This window comes from Alligator mississippiensis, chromosome 2 (assembly GCF_030867095.1).
Source record: "Alligator mississippiensis isolate rAllMis1 chromosome 2, rAllMis1, whole genome shotgun sequence".
Taxonomy (NCBI): Eukaryota; Metazoa; Chordata; order Crocodylia; family Alligatoridae; genus Alligator; species Alligator mississippiensis.
This window is the reverse complement of record NC_081825.1, coordinates 140,629,604-140,650,076: the sequence shown is the minus strand read 5'-3', so window position 1 is coordinate 140,650,076 and position 20,473 is coordinate 140,629,604. Positions and strand designations below refer to the sequence as shown.

Here is a 20,473-nt window from a genome sequence, read left to right as displayed (position 1 = left end):
TGTGAACTCTGGCTACTAATTTTCAAGCAATAATTGTTCAGTCTCCAGAGGATATACTGCATCAATGTACAGCATCCTTTCTCAGATTAGGGCAATTTATGCTAGCAAGAGCCACCTATCCTTCCTGAGGGCTGGATGAAAGGTACAGTATTCCTTTTGAAGCCTACTACTGAACCCTTTTTTCTGTACTACGTGGGAAAAGTGAGAGCAAGAGAAAGAGAGTATGAGTTAGAAATACCAATTTCTGATGTAAAGACCAGAAGAAATCGTTATGCTAATCAAGTTTTACCTCCTGCATAACATAATCCACGTAATTTCATGAACTAATTCCAGCATTTAACCCAATAATTTCTGGTTGAACTAAATCAACACTTGTGGAAGAACCCTGTGTAAATTTTTCAGGGATACCTAAATATTGTGGGATATAGAGTTCAATGTTTAGAAGCAATTCTAGCACTCAGGAATCTTAAATTTCACTGAAAGCCAGACTGTTCACCAGTAGCAGATTAAACCTCAACAGATCTGGACTCCTGTTACTGTTGATAGGGTAACTACTCTCAGGAGGATTTCCACTGCAAGTCAAGAATGCCTCTGGGGCTCTATCTCCAAACACACAACCTCAAAAAATATGTAGATTGTCCCCCACCTGCAACTGGTGGGCAGGCTTCTCCAGCATCAGTTGTTTGCCACCACAAGAAATTTTGCTTTCTGCAGATACCAGATGCTTCAGATTACTAATACTTTTGCCACATGTTACATTTGTTATGCAATTAACTGGTTAATTGTGCAATAAATGAAGACTGGCCACAGCTGCAAAGTAATTATTATCACACCATAACAAAGTCCACCCAGATATAAAAAGAGCCTCCTAGCTACAAAGTTAGTGCTTGAAAATGTGTAATAACTTTATTGCTGGTTTCTATCCAGCTTTAATTTGAACATGTGGCAGGGCCCTAAGAAAAATAAAGCATTACATTACCCACAGTGCATTACTTGCTCAGCATTGTTACCCACAGCTCATAGACCATTAAAATTTGGGGTGGGATCTTTTATTGGACCAACTGTGTAGTTGGATAGAGTTAGACAAGCTTTTAAATGCAAGGCATTCTTCTTCAGGTCTAAGACCTGAAGAAGAATGCCTTGCATTCAAAACTAGGCATTCGGTGCAATAAGAAATACTGCCCTAAGAAATCCCTGCCTTGTATCATTTCAGGACCATTGTGGGTGGCATGGGAGGATCTAGGATTTTGGAAAGGGATGTGCAGGTGGTGTTGCACATCCTCACATGTAACACAACACTTTTTTTTTCCAGTTGAAGAGAAACTAGAAGCTTTACTCATATGCTAGGGGGCTATATCATTCAGTTTTAGATCAAAGCAAAAACAAATATAACTGCTGGGATGCGTACTCATTTGCTATCTACCGCAGTATTTAAAAAAACACAACAAACTAGGTCAAAAATAGTCAGCAGTGGTGTAGTCATTATAGTTAGATTGGATATCCAGAAAAACTTCTTTGCTGTTAGAACAGCAAGGTAGTGGAACAGCCTGCCTAGGGAACCTGTGGACTGTCCGTTGCTGGAGGTCAAGAGGAGGCTGGACAGGCACTGGTCAGGAATGATCCAGCTGTAGCTATTGCCAGAGGCGGGCAATTATTTTTGGCAGAGGGCCACTTACTGTGTTTTGGCAAGCCATCAAGGGCCACATGACAGGCAGACAGGGGCAGATAAATACTAATTTTCTAAGTTTTTAGGGGCCCTGCAGGCCAGATAGAATGGCCTGGAAGGCTGCATTTTGCCCAGCCCTGAGCTATGCCTATGTTCTACTATGGGTATTTCCCAGGTTTCTGGGTTTTGCTAGTTGCCCCTCCCCTGCCCTGTCTGCTACATGTGTTGGAAGTGTTTTTAAGCCTTCCTCACAGGCTGGCAGCCCCAGGTAGATTCCCCTCCCCCCTGGAGCCAACAGCAAACTTCAGTTTGGTCCGGGGTGATGGTGTAACTCACGGGTTAATGGTGTAATCCTTCTGAGTTACAACTGGGAGCAGCACTTCTGCCTGCACCCTTTGACTGGGTTATGCCAGTGCTCCTGCTGGGGCCAAAGCTGAAAGGTCCTGGCTGAAGGGGCTTGCCCCTACACTCAGGGTCAGACCTGTCACTGATTTTGGGGGCAGGAAAGAATTTTACCCTATGGTCAGATTGGTGTGGACTGTGGGGGTTTTGGCCTTCCTCTGCAATGGGGGACGTGGCCCTCTACCCAGGACCTCAAGCATATGTTAAGAAGCTTTTGTAGACACAGGACGTTGGCTGCCGTGGTTCCCATCTTTCCCTGTGGTGGGTTGGGGGTTTCACATTGGGTTGCACCAGGGTTGCCAGCAGCTTTAGGAAAAGGTTAGATGATGAATTGTACGGGATGGTTTGGAGAGGGAGGCTCCCTCCCACCTCAGGCCCGGGGCCAACCTAGCTGACCCCCAGAGGCCCCTTCCAGACCAGCTTGTTTATGGTTGTGGGAAAGTGGGTCTCATTCAGTGTCAGGAAACAAGGGCTGGGGCAGAGTTGGCTGGGCCTCCTTCAGGCCCTGCAGCTTCAGGGTGGGAGTGCAGTGGGACACAGCCCAGGACACGGTTGCCCCATTACACCCAGGGCAGGTTCCCTACAAGGCCCGGGCCGGCCCAGCGGGACAGCAAACCCGGCTGACTCCGCCTCAGCCCCGCAGCTGCTCCTTTTCTCGGGGAAATACGACAAAAGAACGCGGGACAGAGAAAGCTGCCGCGCGCCTATTCGAGGTAGTTCGGGTCCGGAAAAGTGACAGGCCTAGAAGTGGGGGGGGCGCCCCGCCTCGCCCCGCCTCTTTCCCTATTGACCCTGCCCGGGAAAGGGGCGGGGCTGAGCCGCCCGAGGGTGAGGCCGGGCCAATGGGAGGCGCTGACGCAGGCTGTGGCGGCTGGGTGACGGGCGCGCTGCGCGGGGCCGGAGCTCTCTCGTCTTGTCAGTCGACATGGCGGCCGGCGGCCGTGCCGCGCTCGCGCTTGCGCTTCTGGCGGTGGCGGCGCTGCTAGGTCCCGCGCGGGGCTGGGACCAGCCAGGTAAGAGCCTGCCCCTCCCCCCGCAACGGGGGGAGGGGGCTGGATGTGCTGCGTAGCCCCGCCCCAACCCGGGAAACGGCCACACCTCCTGGCCACGACCAGTAGTTTGTGCGCATGCGCGCGTGAATAGGCTGGGGCGTAGTCTGTGAGGTCACGTGCTTGTGGGCGGGGCGAATGGACTGGAGGGAGAGGAGTGGGGGAGGGGAGCCTGTGAGCTAGGTAGCTGGTGCCCTGGTTGGGTTGGTGGCAGGGGCTTGCGCAGGCGTCCAGGGGGCGGGCCTTTCTCCCAGGCAGAAGTGGCAGGGCACACCCACCCGCCTCTGGGTTTTGTGGGAGGTGTAAGAAGCTCCCCCAGGAAGGAGCAGGATGGAGCTGGCTCCGCAAGGGCTGGGTCTCAACCTTGCTAGATCCCCTTTGTACTGTTTGCTCTTTTCTTTGACTGCTGAAGAGCACCGTGGCTGGAGGGTCTTGCCCCTCCACTTGGGGTCTGACCCATCCATCACCACATTTGGGGGCAGGAAGGAATTTTACTCCATGATCAGACTGGTTCAGACTTCAGGGGGTGGTGTCTTCCTCCCATAGCAGGGGTGTGACCTTCTACCCGGAGGTCTCTTGAGTATGTTGACAGCGTTTCATAGAAGCAACATACTGGCTGCCATGGTCCCCCTGCTTTGCCTGTAGCCAGTGAGGGTGTTGGATCTGTGTTGTGTCAGGGCTGGTGGTCACAGGATGTCGAGTTTAGATTATGGGTTGTGTGGGAGGGTTTGGATAGGGATGATTCTGTGTCAGGCGGGGGTTGGACTACATCATCCGCAGAGCCCTGGGGATCAGGCTGTCTAAGGGGTTCACAAAAGATGATTCATCAATCAAAAGTACATGAATTCCCACACTTAAGATTCAGAGGGGTCTGCACTTCCATTCAACATTTCCAAAGGGGTCCGCACCTCCATTTACAACTTCTTAGGGGTCCACAAATGAAAAAAGGTTGAAAACCACTGCACCAGGTGATCTCTGGAAGTCTCTTCCAGCCCTACTTCTCTGTGACTGTAATAGAGCCGTTCTTGGGTATAAAGAGCTGTGTGAGCCCACAGCAGGGCAGGATGTGTTTGTGGCTCTGCGTCCCTATTTTAAACCTGTGGGTTTGCCTTGTGCATCATGTGTCGGTGCGTGCACCCCTGACAGTGCTAATATTGTGCAGCCTCCCTGTAGCAAGATTAAAAGGATCTCCCAGCTCCACCCTCTTCCCCTCCTCCCCTCCCCCAGGGTTGTTGCAACAGCCAAGAGGAGAATCACTGTGCTGAAGAGATTGACAAACCCAGTTGAACCTGCTGAAATGCTTCATGTTCACGGTCTGGTTGAGCTCCGCAGTCGGTGGGGTGGAGAGCAGAGATCCCAGTATGTCTTTGAGCCCCTGTCTTTAGAGACTGCTGAGGGCTGCCACAGAGAAGAGCCCCTTAGCTGCCTTGCCTGCCTGTCCCAGCTGCTGCTGGGTGTCCACAGCTACTGTGGGCCTGGTCTGTCACTTTGGAAAGGCTCCTTAGTTACAGGACCTGCGCTGTCACCCTGGGAGCTAGGACAGGGAGCTCAAGGCAGGATCATGCCTGAGTAAGCCATCCCATGCAGGTGTTTGTTTAACCTCTTCTTACAACTGCATAAACAAGCCTCTTGCACAACTAGCAGGCATGTTGCTCCAAATACCTAATAACAGCCTAATTATTCACAAAGCAGGGGGATGAGGGCACTAGCAGTGTCATGGTCTACCTGCTTTACATTCTCTTGCAGCTCATGCCAGCTAGCAGGCAACGACATGGCAGCAAAGGGTACCACAGCTGAGGCCCTGGAAGGCCTTCTCCTTGAGATGTACTGCTTGAGGGCAGTGTTGTACTGGATGCAATGGAGGCTGGCTTTCTGTGAACCCTCACGCCTGCAAATTGTATCCTGGCTATTCTGGGCCAGGAAGATGAGCGATAGCTTGCAGGAGGTGCAGGGAGGGAAGGCAGCACACAATAGTCCTGGGCACCTGGAGTGACAAGTAGTGGTGGCAGACTTTTGGATGAGCCATGCCACTTTCATGGAGATAAGTGCTAAATTGGCTTTGTCACTTGAGCAGCACGCCACCAGTATGAGCACCCCTCACTGAAGAAGCAACATGTGGAACATCTGGAAACCGGTCACCTGTGACAGCATCCAATTCTTGGGTAAATCCACAGTAGGATTAGCTGTGCAGGATGTGTGCCAGGCCATCCAGAGGATGGCACCCACATAGTCATCTTGTGTCCTGCCTAGTGTAGCGCTGGAAGAAAAAGCACTGGCTTTTAGGTGACTGGGGATGCTCATTGGTAATGCCTGGAGGATGGTTGGCTGTGAAGTTGGGAGGACAGTCGTGCTTGACGTTGCATGTTGGTGGGCCTGTCTGACACAGGTTTGAGAGGACAGTCATAGTTTCATAGTTTCTAGGGTCGGGAGGGACCTGAAAAGATCATCAAGTCTGACCCCTTGGCCTGGGCAGGAACGAGTGCTGGGATCATAATACCCCAGCCAGATATCTATCCAACCTCCTCTTGAAGACCCCCAAGGTAGGGGAGAGCACCACCTCCCTTGAGAGCCCAATCCAGAGCCTGGCAGCCCTAACTGTAAAGTAATGCCTCCTGATATCAAGCCTGAACCTGCTCTTAATCAATTTGTGGCTGTTATTCCTTGTTATCTCAGGTGGTGCCCGGGGAAACGGAGCCTCACCTATTTTCCGCTGGTGAATTTATAGATGGCCACCAGATCTCCTCTCAGTCTTCTCTTGTGGAGGCTGAATAGATTCAGGCCCTTTAGTCTATCTTTGTAGGGCCTGTCCTGCTGCCCCCGACCATGTGAGTGGCCCTCCTCTGGACCCTCTCAAGGTTAGCCACATCCCTCTTGAAGTGTGGCGCCCAGAACTGGACGCAGTACTCCAGCTGCGGCCTGACCAGCACTGCATAGAGGGGAAGGATCACATCCCTGGACCTGCTTGTGATGCATCTGTAGATCCTTGATACTGTCCAATGACAGTGGAGATCTTAACTAGGATGGTGTCCAACAAAATGAGGGTGTGACGTCCCTTTGCCTGGCAGCAAAGAGCAGAAGCCACATGCCAGACAGGTCCTGTGACCCTGGAACACTGCAGTTCAGCTGAAGTCACACAGTTGACTCCTCAGTGCCCTGCAGGGATGGCAAATAGAGCACAGCAGGAAGTGGGAATTCCCACCAGCCCTGTCACACTCAGCTAAAGAATGCAGACACCGCAGAGTGCTTCACAATGATGCTGTTTGTGAGTTGTTCCTGTTTTTTCTGGGGTCATTTTTAAGGTGGAATGGCCGGTTTTGAAGTGTTTTATTGACTTAGTGAGGCACTTACAGATGCCTTCACTTCTGGAGCACTTCAGGTGTAACACCTGCCCAAGTCCAAGGTATCAGATAAACACATCCCTGTTCATATTGTTGTTGGGATTGAGCATCTTTGGTTTCTTAAGTTCTCCCAGTTCTGAAAGCATATTAGCCTGCAGCTTGTGTTACCTACCTACATTTCACATATTCTAAAATAAGAAGCTTTTAAACAGAATGTGCCTATATGGCTGAATTTAATTTGTGTTGCTTCTTCCAGGAAGAGTTCTACTGCGGGAGGTCCAAGCCCTTACTCTCTACAGAGATCAATATACTACTTCTCGTCGAACATCTCCAGTTCTCCAATTGCAGTGCACTGGTGGCTCAGCTGGATGCTCCTACGTCCCTGCAGTTGTTCAGTGCCATAACAAAGGCTGGGATGGCTTTGATATACAGGTAACAGAGTTGCATAGAACCATAGCTAGGGCTGGAAGAAATCAGAAGATCATCTAGCCTAAACCCTTACTCAAGACAGGGTCATCTCTGACTAACCCATCCTAGTTAAATGCTTGTCTAACCTGGTCTTAAAAATTTCTGGGGATGGAGATTCACTACATCTCTGGATAATTTGCTCCAGTGTTAAACTATGATGGTGATGAAAGATCTTTCTAATCTCCAACTTAAACTTCCTTTACTGCAGCTTGAGACCATTACTCTTAGTATTGTCCCCTGCAGCCACAGAGAATTGTGTGTCTCTGGGGTATCAAACATATGGCCTGCAGGCCATATCCAGCCTGTGGAGCCCTGTGATCTGGCCTGTGGGTCTTCGCATGGAGTCAATCTGGTGTGTGAACTGGATTTGGCACCATGAGCAATGCTCACAGCATAGTGAGGTGATCCAAAGCATGTGCTGCATCCAGCACCCCTGCCAGACTGGCCCTGCACACTGGCTCTGAAGCATGGTCCTAATCTAGCCCATAGATGAGCCCAGTGATTTTCATCCAGCCCACAGGTCCATGTGGGTTTGACATCCCTGGTCTACCTCCATATCTCCATCTGCTTTATAATCACTCTACAGGTATTTGAAAACTGTTATCAGTTCCCCACCCACCCGCCTTCTCTTCTCCAGACTACATAATCCTACTTCTTTGAGCCTTTCCTCATAAGCAGGGATTTGGGTTTTCTATTTGCCATGAAAAAACATGGATTTTCTCTTTTAAAGGAGAAAAACATAGGAAACCATGGGTTTCCCCTTGCAGGCTGGCAGAGTTCCAGCTTGCAAGGAGCTGGGGGAAGCAGGAGGAGGGCAATCACTGGCAGAAGGTGCCACATGCATGTGTATGTGCGCACATGCACATGGCAGCTAGGCAACATGGTAGAGAGCAGCTCCTGCAGCTCCCCACAGGTAAGTCTGTAGTGGGGGGGGTGCATAGATAGAGCAAGGAGATTTGGGGAATCACACACTCCCAGATTTGTGCGCAGGGCACGGGGCTGCACATTGGCCAGACTGGCACAGGCAGGAGCTGCGTCCATGGCCCAGCAGGTGGGACTGTGTTGGGGAGGGTGGAGCTAGGTGGCAAGACCTGTTGCTGCTGTCCCCAGGACAGCTGCACCACCAGCAGTGAGGAGTAATGGACCAGTAATCAGGAGGCCACACTGCTCTCATCTCCCGCCACCAGCTTCTTATGTGCCAGGCCATGGCTCTACCCCAGAGAGATGGGATGGAGGGAAGCACAGGTGGCTTGAGGGGAGCCATGGCAGCCAGGTCACAGCGGTGGGGTAGAGTTGCAGTTTGGCAGGCGAGCACCAGGAGGTGAGAATGCAACTTGTTCTGAAAATGAGTCATAAGTTTCAGATCTTTCAGGTGAAAAACATTTATAACAGCTGTTTTATATCTTCTGACAATTTTGGTAAAACATTTCTAAACATTGAATGTTTGGGGGAAAAACCTACTACATAAATTATTTTAGAGTTAAAACTGCTTTACTCTTTATATGTTCAGTAGCCACTGGGTTTAAGGTTTGTAAAACAGTAGCTAAATTTCAGGTACTAATGTTTGGGTGTCTTAGCTTACTGGCTCTTTATTGCTACTTAATTTTATCTTACTACATATATAGGAAATCAAACAAAGAGCTGCTTTCATCCAGGAAATGATTACTATATTGGGTTTTATTTTGCTTCTTTTAGTGGGAGTGTAAGGCAGACTTGGACATTTCTTATCGGTTTGGAAGAACTGAAGTGAGCTGTGAAGGCTATGATTATCCAGATGACCCCTACATCTTAAAGGGATCCTGTGGTTTGGAGTACAGGTTAGAGCTAACAGAGGAAGGTGAAAGGAAAACCAGGAACTTTGGCGGAAGCTCTAGTTCCAACTATTATCACTCAAGTAAAGTTAAGCCTTTGGATTCCTCTGATTCTAGTACTGGAATGATTATTATAATAGTACTACTGGTCCTTGCTTACGGAGTCTACAAGCTGTTCCTCAGTAACCTACAGCCTCAACAAGATTTCTCTGATGGCGATGGATACTCTAGGCCTTCTGGACAGAATTACCAGGCCCCGCCTCCTCCTGGTTTTAAGTCCAGTTTCACAGGTGTGGTCCTAAGCCAGCTCTGGTACTAAAAATCAATGGGGGGGAGGGCTGCATAAAAAAAGGGGTGGGAGTTGATTGAAAAACAAAATACTGTCACCGTTGCTAGGTTACAACCAACTTCTGCTGTACTCTTCAGGATGAGATTTTGGAAAGTCTGAATGGGATCTTGATACTCAACACCCACTGACTTAAGGAAACTGTGTGCTATATGCCTTTTGTGTCTTTGAAAACCTCCTCTTATATTTTTTACATTCTTCATACTTTTTGCATCAGTCTCTGTAGGATGGGACTGTCCTTGTTTACTTGGTCAAAAGCAGGTTTGGTTATATGGGGCAGGCTGTATATTTTGGGGGAGGCTTATACTGTGTTTTCATAGTATCATTACGGAACATAGCTCTTCTTCCCAAGCTTTTGTAAATATTGGGGGAGGACAGAAAAGTAACTTTTTGGAGTCACACTAACTTGCTAATACTTTGCCTGATACTTAGCCAAGCTTGGAACGCATTTAGCGTTCTGAACTTACCCCCGGTCTGTAGGAGTGGAAATTCTTGAATATCTGACTGTGCAGGGTGAGGAAATTCAACAAAGTATTGGATGTTTACCTCTCCAGATTCCACTTCAAAGATGTTATTCTAGAAGCACTCTTTTAACTGTTGCCCTCAAATGCCTTGGCTAATTTCCCCATGCTTTCAAAAATGCTTCCTACCATGTCATAATGTTCTGCATGTGAAGTTTCAGCCAGGTTAGTTTAGATTTGGCACACATAAGGTGAGCGAGGGACTCCAACCCCAATCACTGTTTATTTTAGAGACTGTAAAATTTCTTTAGAGTTCAAGTTTGTGTTCTTGCTTTCATATCTCTCTCTCTCTCCTTTGAGTTTGAACTACATGATCCAGAGTCCAGGTGTTTTAAAGAGCAATTCTACTCTGGAATGCGACTTTGGGACCTCATTATAATATTTTTATCACATATTATCTCTTAAGTCCAGATCAAAAGTGCCAGAATTTAAAATAGTGCTTTCCTGAATGATAACGTAAGAATGATGTTGTAGCTGTGATGGTCAAGCAATTATGCCAGAGGAAAGGATTTCTTAGAGTGATACCTTTAATTGTAGTTCAGATGAAGTTAGACAAACTTTTGAATGTAAAACACTCTTTGAAAAATGGCTTTCTTAATAACACTGCAGTTTCAGTGAAGGATTTAGGTCAAGTAAGATGAGTCATGCATAAGACTCTACAATCTTATTTAACAATTCTGTTGATAGCACTCACTGAAATAAAACTAACAGTAGTGGTTGTTAAAGTGAGCAAATGCTGCTGGGAATACCCTGTTACTCCAGGGCAGGACATCACCTGATGACTCAGGGCAGTAGGCCTTACTGGCATGGTCACTGAGCTGGGATTTTTCTTGTTTTTTTTATTTGGCTCTACCACTGACCTCTGTGTGACCTTGGGAAGGCCATTTCTCCTTCTGCCCTTTCTCTGTCTTCCCTGTTCTGACTGAAAGATCTTTGGGAAGGGAATTTTCTTTTGTTGCATTCTTCTGTAACTGCCAGGGACAATGAGGCAGGAAAATCATAACTTCTGTAGCCTCTACCTCAATAATAGCAACATCAACAAACATTAGATGCTGTTTTTTTATGCAGTCTCTTTCCAAAGCAGGAACACCTGCCCAAAGACCTTCAAACAAGGTTTGATCTTGCTGATATCAGCAGGAACCAGGCCTGTAATTCTTCCTCCGTGAGAATCATTCAGTAATGTGTGGGCTTCTTGAAAGGTAAAGTGTCGCTGACTTGAAAGCTGATGTGTTTTTCATTTGCCATTTGAATTAAGGAGCTGGTGGCTTAGGTGGTGGTTCCGGTTATCAGGCCAACTCAGGAGCAGGGTTTTGGACTGGATTAGGAACAGGCGGCCTACTGGGATACTTGGCTGGCAATCAGAGGTAAGCACAGCGCTGATAACCCCAGTCTCCCTACACCAGTCTTTCCTTCTGATTTGTAATTTTCAGGGCCATAAAATGGCCATGTTGTGTCTGAATTTGAGTTTGCAGGACTATGCATCAGCCACGCTGTAAAATCTGCACACACTTGCAACTTCAGTAGACTGGGAGCTTTTTTTAAAGGGTTCTTTTCAACTCTGCTCTATTTTTAATTAAATACATACTTTGGAGCCTGATGGATGAGTTGCAAATTGACAAGTTAAAATAGCCTTATGCATGTGTGGAGACATTGCGCACAGAGTGTTTACATATTTCATAGATTTCATAGACATTAGGGCTGGAAGGGACCTCGGAAGATCATCAAGTCCAGCCCTCCGCCCAAAGGGCAGGACGTCAGCTGGGGTCATAGGATCCCAGCAAGATAAGCATCCAGTTTCATCTTGAAGGTGTTCAATGAAGGCGCTTGAACAACCTCCGGCGGCAGGCTGTTCCAGACCTTGGGGGCTCGGACAGTAAAGAAATTCTTCCTTATGTCCAGCCTGAAACGATCTTGTAGTAGTTTGTGACCATTCGTCCTCGTCATCCCTTGGGGCGCTCTGGTGAACAAACGTTCCCCCAGATACTGGTGATCACCCCTGATAAACTTGTAGGTGGCCATCAGATCACCCCTGAGCCTGCGCTTTTCCAGGCTAAAGAGCCCCAGGGCTCTCAGCCTGTCATCGTAGGGTCTGCTTCCCTGACCCCTGATCATGCGCGTGGCTCTTCTCTGGACTCTCTCAAGCTTCTCCACATCCTTTTTGAATTGTGGAGCCCAAAACTGGACGCAGTACTCCAGCTGCGGCCTCACTAAGGCCGAGTACAGGGGGAGAATGACGTCCCGGGATTTGCTTGAGAAGCATCTATGGATGCAAGCCAGCGTTTTGGTCGCTTTACTAGCCGCAGCATCGCATTGCAGGCTCATGTTCATCTTGTGGTCAGTGATGACCCCCAAGTCTCTTTCTTCCATAGTGCTAACCAACATAGCACTGCCGAGCCTATAAGGATGCTGCGGGTTTTTCTTCCCAGGGTGGAGAACCTTGCATTTATCGGCATTGAACACCATCAGATTCTCATCTGCCCACTTGCTGAGCCTGTCCAGGTCAGCCTGGATCACCCGCCTGTCTTCTGGCGTGGATGCTTTGCCCCAAAGTTTGGTGTCATCGGCGAACTTGGCCAGTCCGCTTCTGACTCCAGTGTCCACATCGTTAATGAAGATGTTGAACAGTATGGGTCCAAGGACAGAGCCCTGGGGGACCCCACTGGTCACAGGACACCACGATGAGTGACTTCCATCAATTACTACCCTCTGGGTCTGACCCTGGAGCCAATTTTCCAGCCAGTGGATCGTGGGGGACCCAAGGCGACAATTGGCCAGTTTCTCCAAGAGACGATCATGGGACACCAGATCGAAGGCTTTTTTGAAGTCAAGATATATGACATCAATCTCATCTCCCTTGTCCAGGTGATAGGTCACCTGGTCGTAGAAGGAAATGAGATTGATCAAGCAAGACCTACCCGCAACAAACCCGTGCTGGCTATCCCTTAAGATATTGGCGTCGGCCAGTCAATTAAGGATGGCCTCCTTAATAAACTTTTCTAAGATCTTCCCCGGGATAGAAGTCAGGCTGATGGGCCTATAGTTAGCCAGATCCACTTTCCTCCCTTTCTTGAAGATAGGCACCACGTTGGCCTTCTTCCAGTCTTCGGGCACTACACCAGAGCGCCAAGAGTTTTCAAAGATCCAAAGATTTGTTAGCCCTTTTTTCTTAATTTTTACCCCACTTAAAGTCTTTTAAGGTAGCTGTTTCTTGGTTGTGACATCAACATTTTGAAGCACTCTGCAAAGCCAAACATGGGGTTCTGATACACAGATCAGTCTTGCCTCTCCACCTGCCATTAAGTATCTTCCAAGATGCATGGTCTTGGAAGAACTATAAAAGTAAGAGTAGGCAGGAATCTGAGATGTACTGCAGTAAAAAACATTTAAGGAGCTGTGCCAATATTTGCCATTTATATTTAAAATGCTTGTTTAATAAACATTTTGCAAACCTTTCCAAATGATTCTAAGAGTAACAACAGTTGCCATTTTAGCACATATAGAGAAGATTTGTGTAGCTCCTCGGGGAGCTTGAAGCACTAAAACTACTCTTGCAGAGAAGTGCTTCATTTACCAAGTTACTCTACTACCTGCAATTAGGTATTATATTGCTCCATTCCTACAGCAGATTTGTATTTGCATGCTATTTAAGGAACAAAAATTAGGTTATCAACAGATGAAAGCATAAGAGACGCAGAAATGTTCTATGACACTAGTGGGGATGTAATGAAACATCAGTCTGTATTGACCTGAGGAAAAACACGTCTTTAAGCTAGCAGTTCTGCAAGAAAAACTAGTTTGGGATCCTTGACATCTACTGTGCAAGAAGACAAAGAATCCAGCTTGCTCTCTTGGCTCTCTAGGGCTAACAGTTAAAAGCAGCAAAGGTGGCAGGTCTGACTGAATGCCCAGTCAACAGACTTAATCAGTAGGAAGAAATATGGAAATATTTGCAGTCACTTCAGAAGAGCTTTTGTTTTAACATAGCTAAGATGGCACCCTGTTAAAAATGTATTATTGTTTCATAGAAATGTTTCTTGTGCAATTTTTTTTAAAAGCTTTTTTAGTTCAGTACCACCTTAAATTGATTTAAATAGGTTTTATAAACAATTTGCTTGGTGTATGTTTCACCTCAGTGGGACTTTGATGCTCAGAATGTTGGAACATTTAGACTGATCTTAAATGAGAACTTACAGACTTTAGCTTCCTGTATTTGAAAATTTTGGCCTAAAATTGATTTTGGCTTTTGAAACCATATGGTTCAAGAATGCTGATGTCAGCAAATGCCATGGTAACTTTGTTCCAATGCCACCTTTTACATATATCTTAGCAAGTAAGAAGAAACCTGTGGCAAGTATAACTTAACAAGTGATGAATTTGCAAAAAGTACGCATTTCCTGCCAATAAATAAAGAGTAAATTGAACTGAGATGGGTCAAAAGTTCAGAAACACTAAATAAAATCCACATAACAACTGTATTGCAGTCAGTCACATTTTCTGAAATTGGCTTGAAGATGCATTGCATAATACAGGAAAAGCATGGAGAGAGCCAGGCGGTGATGTCTCTAGTTCAGTCTTCCATCTCTGACAGTGCACAAAAAAAAGATATTTCAAACAGAGAGAACTTGCCCTTGCAGGACTTAGAGATTTGGCTTAAATCCAGAAGCTTGTAGTTTGTACATTTTGTGTGATTGTGATTAAAAAAAATATATATAGAATTATCGCAGGTAACATTTATTTTCACAAAATTCAATAGACATTAATATTCTTTGAATCTTTCTAAGCTTTCTGGCTTTAAAATGATAAAGTGTGTGTATTTGCACCTTCCCAATCAACTTTTTGTTTTTAATGAGACTTTGCTGCATAAACAATTACCTCTCTTTCAAAAAAATAATTAACTCCTACCCTGTGTTTCTTTTGGCAGAGGACAATCACACTCATATTTTCCACATTTCAGTTCATGGACTGGTCCAACAGCTGCACCTCCCACATGGGGGAATTCATGCAACTCCACACAGCCTGGTAGTTCAGGGACAAGAACTGCATCTGGTAAGTATTTTCTTCAGGTTTTTTTCTTCTTGCTGCTCAAGAGATTGGGGGCTGACCTAAAGCCCACCTAAATCAATGGGAAGACTTAGTGGGCTTTCATTGGGCTTTAGATTAATGAACTTCTACTATAGTAGTCATCAGAGTTTACCTGCATTATTGTGTAATTCTTGCTCTGCTCTTTGTGTGACTGATGCTTAAGTGAATAGATACTGTCCCTTTTTTCACTCACTCACTATAAACATTAGATGGTGATCAGTGCATGAGGCTGCTGAACTCTATACTGTCCAAAGAAGTCAGTTTCTGACTCCCTTCTTTATTCGCACCCTCCTATCCAACCTCTGTATTGTCTGAAACAAGGCTCTGCAGGAATGCCTAATGGTCTGGCCTGCAGAACGGTTATTTTCTTTTTTAGAGCCCCAGCTACGCAACAAATTTGGGCTAGTTACAACATAGTAGCAGTTTGTAGCATAGGTTGGATGTTTTCAGCATTTCATAACCAAAGTTATAATTCCATTTTTGAAAAGCAGAGTCAAGATGTAGCCAGGTCCATTAACTCCTTTGTAGATAAGCTTTTCCATTCCAGACTACTGTAGGTGTTTCTTTTAAACCTCCTTGATTGGGACTTGGCATTGACTGTTGCTAAAGCTATTTTCTGCGTTATTGCCTACTGATCAGGGCAAGGCCAAGAGATGATTTATTAAGAAACATATTAAACTAGTGCCCAAAGCCCTGAGATCTGTTTATGCTTGTGCTCAAGAGATGACCCCTGCCCTGAAGGGTAAACAGTCTGCTTGAGTATAGAGCTTCTCCTTGGGCCAAAAGGGAGCATGAGGCTGTCTTCACTGTACACATCCCGACAGCCTGCAAAGTTCATTTGTCTTTGTTAGGGCTTACACCTCTCTTGGCAATGATGTGTGCTCACTAAATGCTTCCCAAAAAACAGTCAGTCTGATTTTCCTAGGTAGAAGTCTTTCCCATGTCAGTGCGTTATTACACTGATCTATGAATGTGCTTAGCCACGCTCTGTTACCAGCGTGTAAAAATGGAAAGCTACCTGCAGAACCAAGACTATTTAAGACTTTTTTTTTTCTGTTTGTTTTCCAGGCTATGGGGGAACGAAAAGGAGGTGAAGGTTTTGACTCTCTGCACCAATGGTTCAATTCAATATAACTTTCCTCTGTGCATCACATAGCCTGTTGTGTTAATTTTGGGACTTCAGTTTAAAAACTACTGAAATCTTCTCCCAAAGGATTTGTGGGATGTGTCAAGTTTGAAATAGTTCCACAAATAAAAGAGAGGGGATTTTTTTGGTGGTTTTTTTTTTTTTTTTTTAAGATGCTCCTTGGATTTAGGTACTATGAATTGTATATCTGTTTTCAAAAGAACGGAGGTAGGGAAAGATCATATAGCATATACTGCCCTGGCAGAGAGAAGTTCTTTGCATTCAGACTAAAATCTGGTTGGGGTGGGGGTGGAGGAACAAAGGAATAATATTGGCAAAGACCTTTTTCCTGGCTCAAAAGTAAGAATTGAAGACCACCCTCTTATTCAGAGATCTAACAGGTATCAAAATATCCCCATGCCTCAAGGACATCTTCCCTTTGTGAAAGAAGTGAACTCCTCCATCTTGACAAAGGGGTGACTTTCCAATCTCTGTTTGAGGGATAGGGCAAAAAGAGCTGCCTCAGTCTTCCAAACCAAGCAGTCTAGCCATGCCCTGGGAGCATATCCCTTTCACCCTGGGTTTCAGAGTGCTCCAGCACCTCCAAGACTGTCCCATGGAATTTTCTAACTTGAAGAGGATTCTTCCACATGTAGCAAAAATTGGCATGTGTGAGGAATCATTCTCTCCTTGGGGCTGTAATTCTTAATCCATACAGGCTTTTTCACTTGCCTCCCTAGAGTGGTTGCAAGCGTTATGTTAACAATGGATTTAGGTATTTAACTAGTTAGCCATTTTCGTTAGTTTTAGGATCACAAAAGTATAGCCTAGCTGGGTGCTCTGTTGTTTTGGGGCTTTTCCTGCCTCAGTTCTACATTTGGTGCAGTGCTTGACATCCGTGTTGGAGCCCAAGAGTTGCATGTTTGAAGACTTTCCTTTGTGTTAGGTGGGTCAAACTCACCCTGGGTCCTGGGCCAGGTCGGGGTCATGGGGGCTCCTCCTAGGCTGGATCCATGGAGCCAGAAGCAGCTGTGGTGGGTCTGGTCCTGGGTCAGCAGCGTACGTCAGGGTTTGGGTGACAGCAGGGCAAGCAAGGACTGTATCTGCATAGGCCTCACTTTCTCCTTTGCCAGTGACGGACATGACTATTGAGGCCCAGGGACTTGGGATTCTGTGGTAGGCTGTGCCCCAAATTTCTGGTAGCTCACCAGACTACAAGTGGGCCACCTGGAATGGTTTTGCAGGCCAAATCCTGCCCATACTTGACACCCCTGCTTTATCCTTTACTGCAGTGGCCCTGTGATGTCAAGGTTGTCTTAAAGATGTTAATCAAGACAAGGGACCACCATTTGTGTTTAATTCGAACCTTGTTAGAGCAGATAGATAGGATGCTAAATGCTGGTAGCCACAGGTGACTTATCTATAATTGGGCTCCAATCATTTCAAATGTGGGTCTTACCGGTGGTGCAAAAGCCCTTAACCCCCCCTTCCTTTGGTGCCATCCTTTCTGCAAGAAGTGGCCAGGACTGATTTAATTGTTTTGATGTGGTCATTATAAATTGAGAAGGAGCAAAAGGTCCTTATTCTAATTCTCGAAACATCTGACTCTTAGCACAACAGGTCCTGGGAGCAAACTTGGTGGGGGGAGCCCAGGTTTTACCCAGCGCAGTCATAAGGGCAGCTTCCAAAGATTCCTCCCCCCTCCTCCCCCCATAAGAAACATAATGTGCTTCCAGAAAAGGCTCTGTGGCTACATGTGGTTGTCTTGGCATGGGGAGCATCATGTAGCCCTCTTCATGATGAGTTGGGCCTAGAAAGGGAAGAGGAGCAGCTTACAAGGCAGGACTTGTGGCGTACAAGGAGAATTTTGGGGCACTCTGGGCAAACCTGCACACAGGCCTTGTCAATATACTTATTTTAGCTAGATGTGGAAGGCTGTATTTCCCTTCCCCTTTCCCCCTGCTCCTGCCAACATCTCTATAACAGCAAAGACTCAAGAGCCAGCCCAGCCTATGTTGTCGGAAAAGTATTTTGGTACTGGAGCTTGTTTTGCTTTCTGAAAGTTGGAATAACCATCTCAGCAAAAGCATTCTTGCTAGCATAAATTGCATCTCCACAGGGTTGCTTGTTGGTATAGCTGTCCTAGCAAAGCTATCCTGGTGCAGACCTGGATTCAATGCTACTCTGTCTCAAGAAATAAAAGGTAATTGCATCTATTTATAAGCACAGATAAAGCCAATTTTGACTGTTGTATCTGAGGCCAGGTACAACATTTCAGTCAACAGAACTGAACTTCATGAATCCAGCTAACCAAGAAATCTAATTTTTAGAGCTGCCACTCTGAAAAAAAGGTCTTTTTTGGTTTGAAGGCTCCACTTCCTATCTATGAAAGAACTGGATATCAGAATGGGATTTGGCTCTTCAGAGTTATTTGAGGATCACATTGTTGCAGAAGAAGAAAAGACCAAGTTAGTTTTCTTGCAAGGTAGCAAATAGAATAAACTGATGCAGTTAAAGAGAATTAAAGCCTTATCGTTAGCTTGCTCAAATGTATGCAACTATCTGGGCCTTGCATGCCATAGGAAGTAATCCTAGTAAGTGATAAAAGTTTATAGAACTTTTTTTTGCCTTGTACTGTGAAGTAGCCTGCTTTAAATTGGCCACTTTGGTAGCTTGATACATACAAAATATCAAACTTACTTGTAATTTTCTCACTGAAATTTATAATATTTAATGCTTTGATTTCTTGCAGTGCAAGTGACGGGTATTGCAAAACTGGGATGTGTTTGAATTCTGTGTTTGGCTTAGAACCACATGATGACACTTTGTACTTTTTCTTGCATTTACTTGTTCTGATGTACTACCTGGAATATTGACTGGTATTTCTATGTTCCTGCTAACCTACCCCTACTATGCTTTTGGCCTGCCTTTTGATAGCTTAATAAAGATAAACCAAGTCTTACAAGAAAGTGGAAAAGGCAATACTGTCACAAAACTAAACAAGTGCACTGTATTGCTCTTGTCTGGCTGTCACTGCTCTGCGTTTCACAGGCCCTTGGCAGATGATATTTTAAATACATGACTTCAGAATAAACTTGTTTAGATCCCATTGCATGTCTACCAGCACATAGGGAGCCCAGAATTGGGGAGTGGCTACCAAGTGCCAGGCTCCCTGTTCTCCCAGACCTTTAAATGTCCCTAGTGCTATACTATCCAGTCCTGGCTGGCCAGTGCACCTTTAAACTTGCTGGCACATGTGGAGCCTGGAATCAGGATGCTACTCCCTGATGCTTTGCTTCTAGTCCTGTTCTGCATGACCATGAAGAAAAGCCCAGCTCCATCCTCTCTGTAATCACCTTTCATCTACTAGAAGACTGGTATCAAATCCCACCTCAGTCTTCTCTTCTCCGAGCTAAATAGCCCTAGCTCTTCCAGTCTTTCCTCGTAAATCATGGTTACCAGGCCTCTAATCATTTTTGTTGTTCTGTACTGGACTCTTCCAATTTATTTGTATCTTGAAGTTTGAGGCCCAAAACTGGACACAGTGTTCCAAGTGAAGCCTCACTAGTGCTGAAGAGTGGAAGAATCACTTCCCTTGATTTGCAAGTGACACTCCTGTTAATACAACCCAATATGCTGTTGCCTTTTTTTTTTTTTTTGCAACAAGAGCACACTTTTGTCTCGTATTCCGCTTATGATCTATCTATTGTAACCTTTAGGTCCTTCCCTGCAGTACTGCAGCCTAGCCAGTCATTACCTGGTCTGTATTTGTGGGTGCAATTATTCCATAACAGGTGCAGGACTTTGCCCTTATCCTTGCTGAATTTTCATTTAATTGCTTTCTGGATCCAGCTACATACTGGTGCAATTGCTTGTAGGGCCATGCTATCCAGCCTACAGGGCTCCCTACAGGTCTAGAAATTTGCAGCAGGGGAGAAGCAATTAACACTGCCACTGCTCCCCCATTGCCAAATTCCTGGCTACTTGGCAGACAGGATGAAATGGCTCCATGGGTTGGATCTGGCCCATAAGCCACGTTTGAGCACCCTTGCCTTAGCTTGTTAATGAGAATCCATGGAAGACGATGTCTAAAGCCTTGCTAAAGTCAAAAGTATATCACATCCACTGCTCCCCCCCCACCCCATTCACAGGGCCTGTCACCTCATCATAGAAGGAGATCAGGATGGTCAGGTAAGACTTGCTATTGCTGTTTGCTTCCTGGCTATTCCTAATCACCTTGTTTTCTACATGCTTCACAATATAGTCCTTCAGAACCTGCTCCATGATCTTTCCAGGTATCAATATTAGAATGGCTAGCTTTATAATTCTCTGGATTCTTTTTCCCTTTCTTAAAGATGGGTACTATGTCTTTTTTCAGTCATCTGGGATCTCACCCAGCCTCCATAGGTTCTCAAAGAAGATAGCTAATGACTCTGAAACTACCTCAACCAATTCTTTCAAGGCCCTTGGGTACATCTCATCCAGCCCTACCAACTTGAAAGCATCTAACTTCTCTTTAAGTGATTCCTAACCTGTTCTCCCATTTCTATAGGCTGTTTTGACTGTTCCTATTTTTGCTGCCAACTGCTCCCATCATCTAGTGCCTCTTTGTGAACACTGAAGTAAAAAAGGCATTAAATACTTCAAGCTTCTTTGCATCATGC

The 20,473-nt window shown here is 45.9% G+C and overlaps 1 protein-coding gene across 1 annotated transcript; it reads left to right on the top strand.

The window, feature by feature from the left end:
• The first annotated feature begins 2,911 nt into the window (after positions 1-2,911).
• Positions 2,912-15,954, top strand: SARAF (store-operated calcium entry associated regulatory factor). The gene is made up of 6 exons (XM_019498185.2): positions 2,912-3,081; positions 6,712-6,887; positions 8,619-9,024; positions 10,857-10,965; positions 14,523-14,647; positions 15,752-15,954. Exons 1-6 carry the CDS (start codon positions 2,994-2,996, stop codon positions 15,775-15,777), a joined length of 930 nt encoding a protein of 309 aa, XP_019353730.1. The 5' UTR covers positions 2,912-2,993; the 3' UTR covers positions 15,778-15,954.
• Positions 15,955-20,473: the final 4,519 nt, after the last annotated feature.

Excerpts from the sequence above, each read along its gene's own strand:
- SARAF (XM_019498185.2), top strand. The coding sequence starts at position 2,994 with ATGGCGGCCGGCGGCCGTGCCGCGCTCGCGCTTGCGCTTCTGGCGGTG. Across the intron at positions 10,966-14,522 it reads TACTTGGCTGGCAATCAGAG|AGGACAATCACACTCATATT; the intron begins GTAAGCACAGCG and ends TTCTTTTGGCAG. Across the intron at positions 14,648-15,751 it reads AGGGACAAGAACTGCATCTG|GCTATGGGGGAACGAAAAGG; the intron begins GTAAGTATTTTC and ends TTTGTTTTCCAG.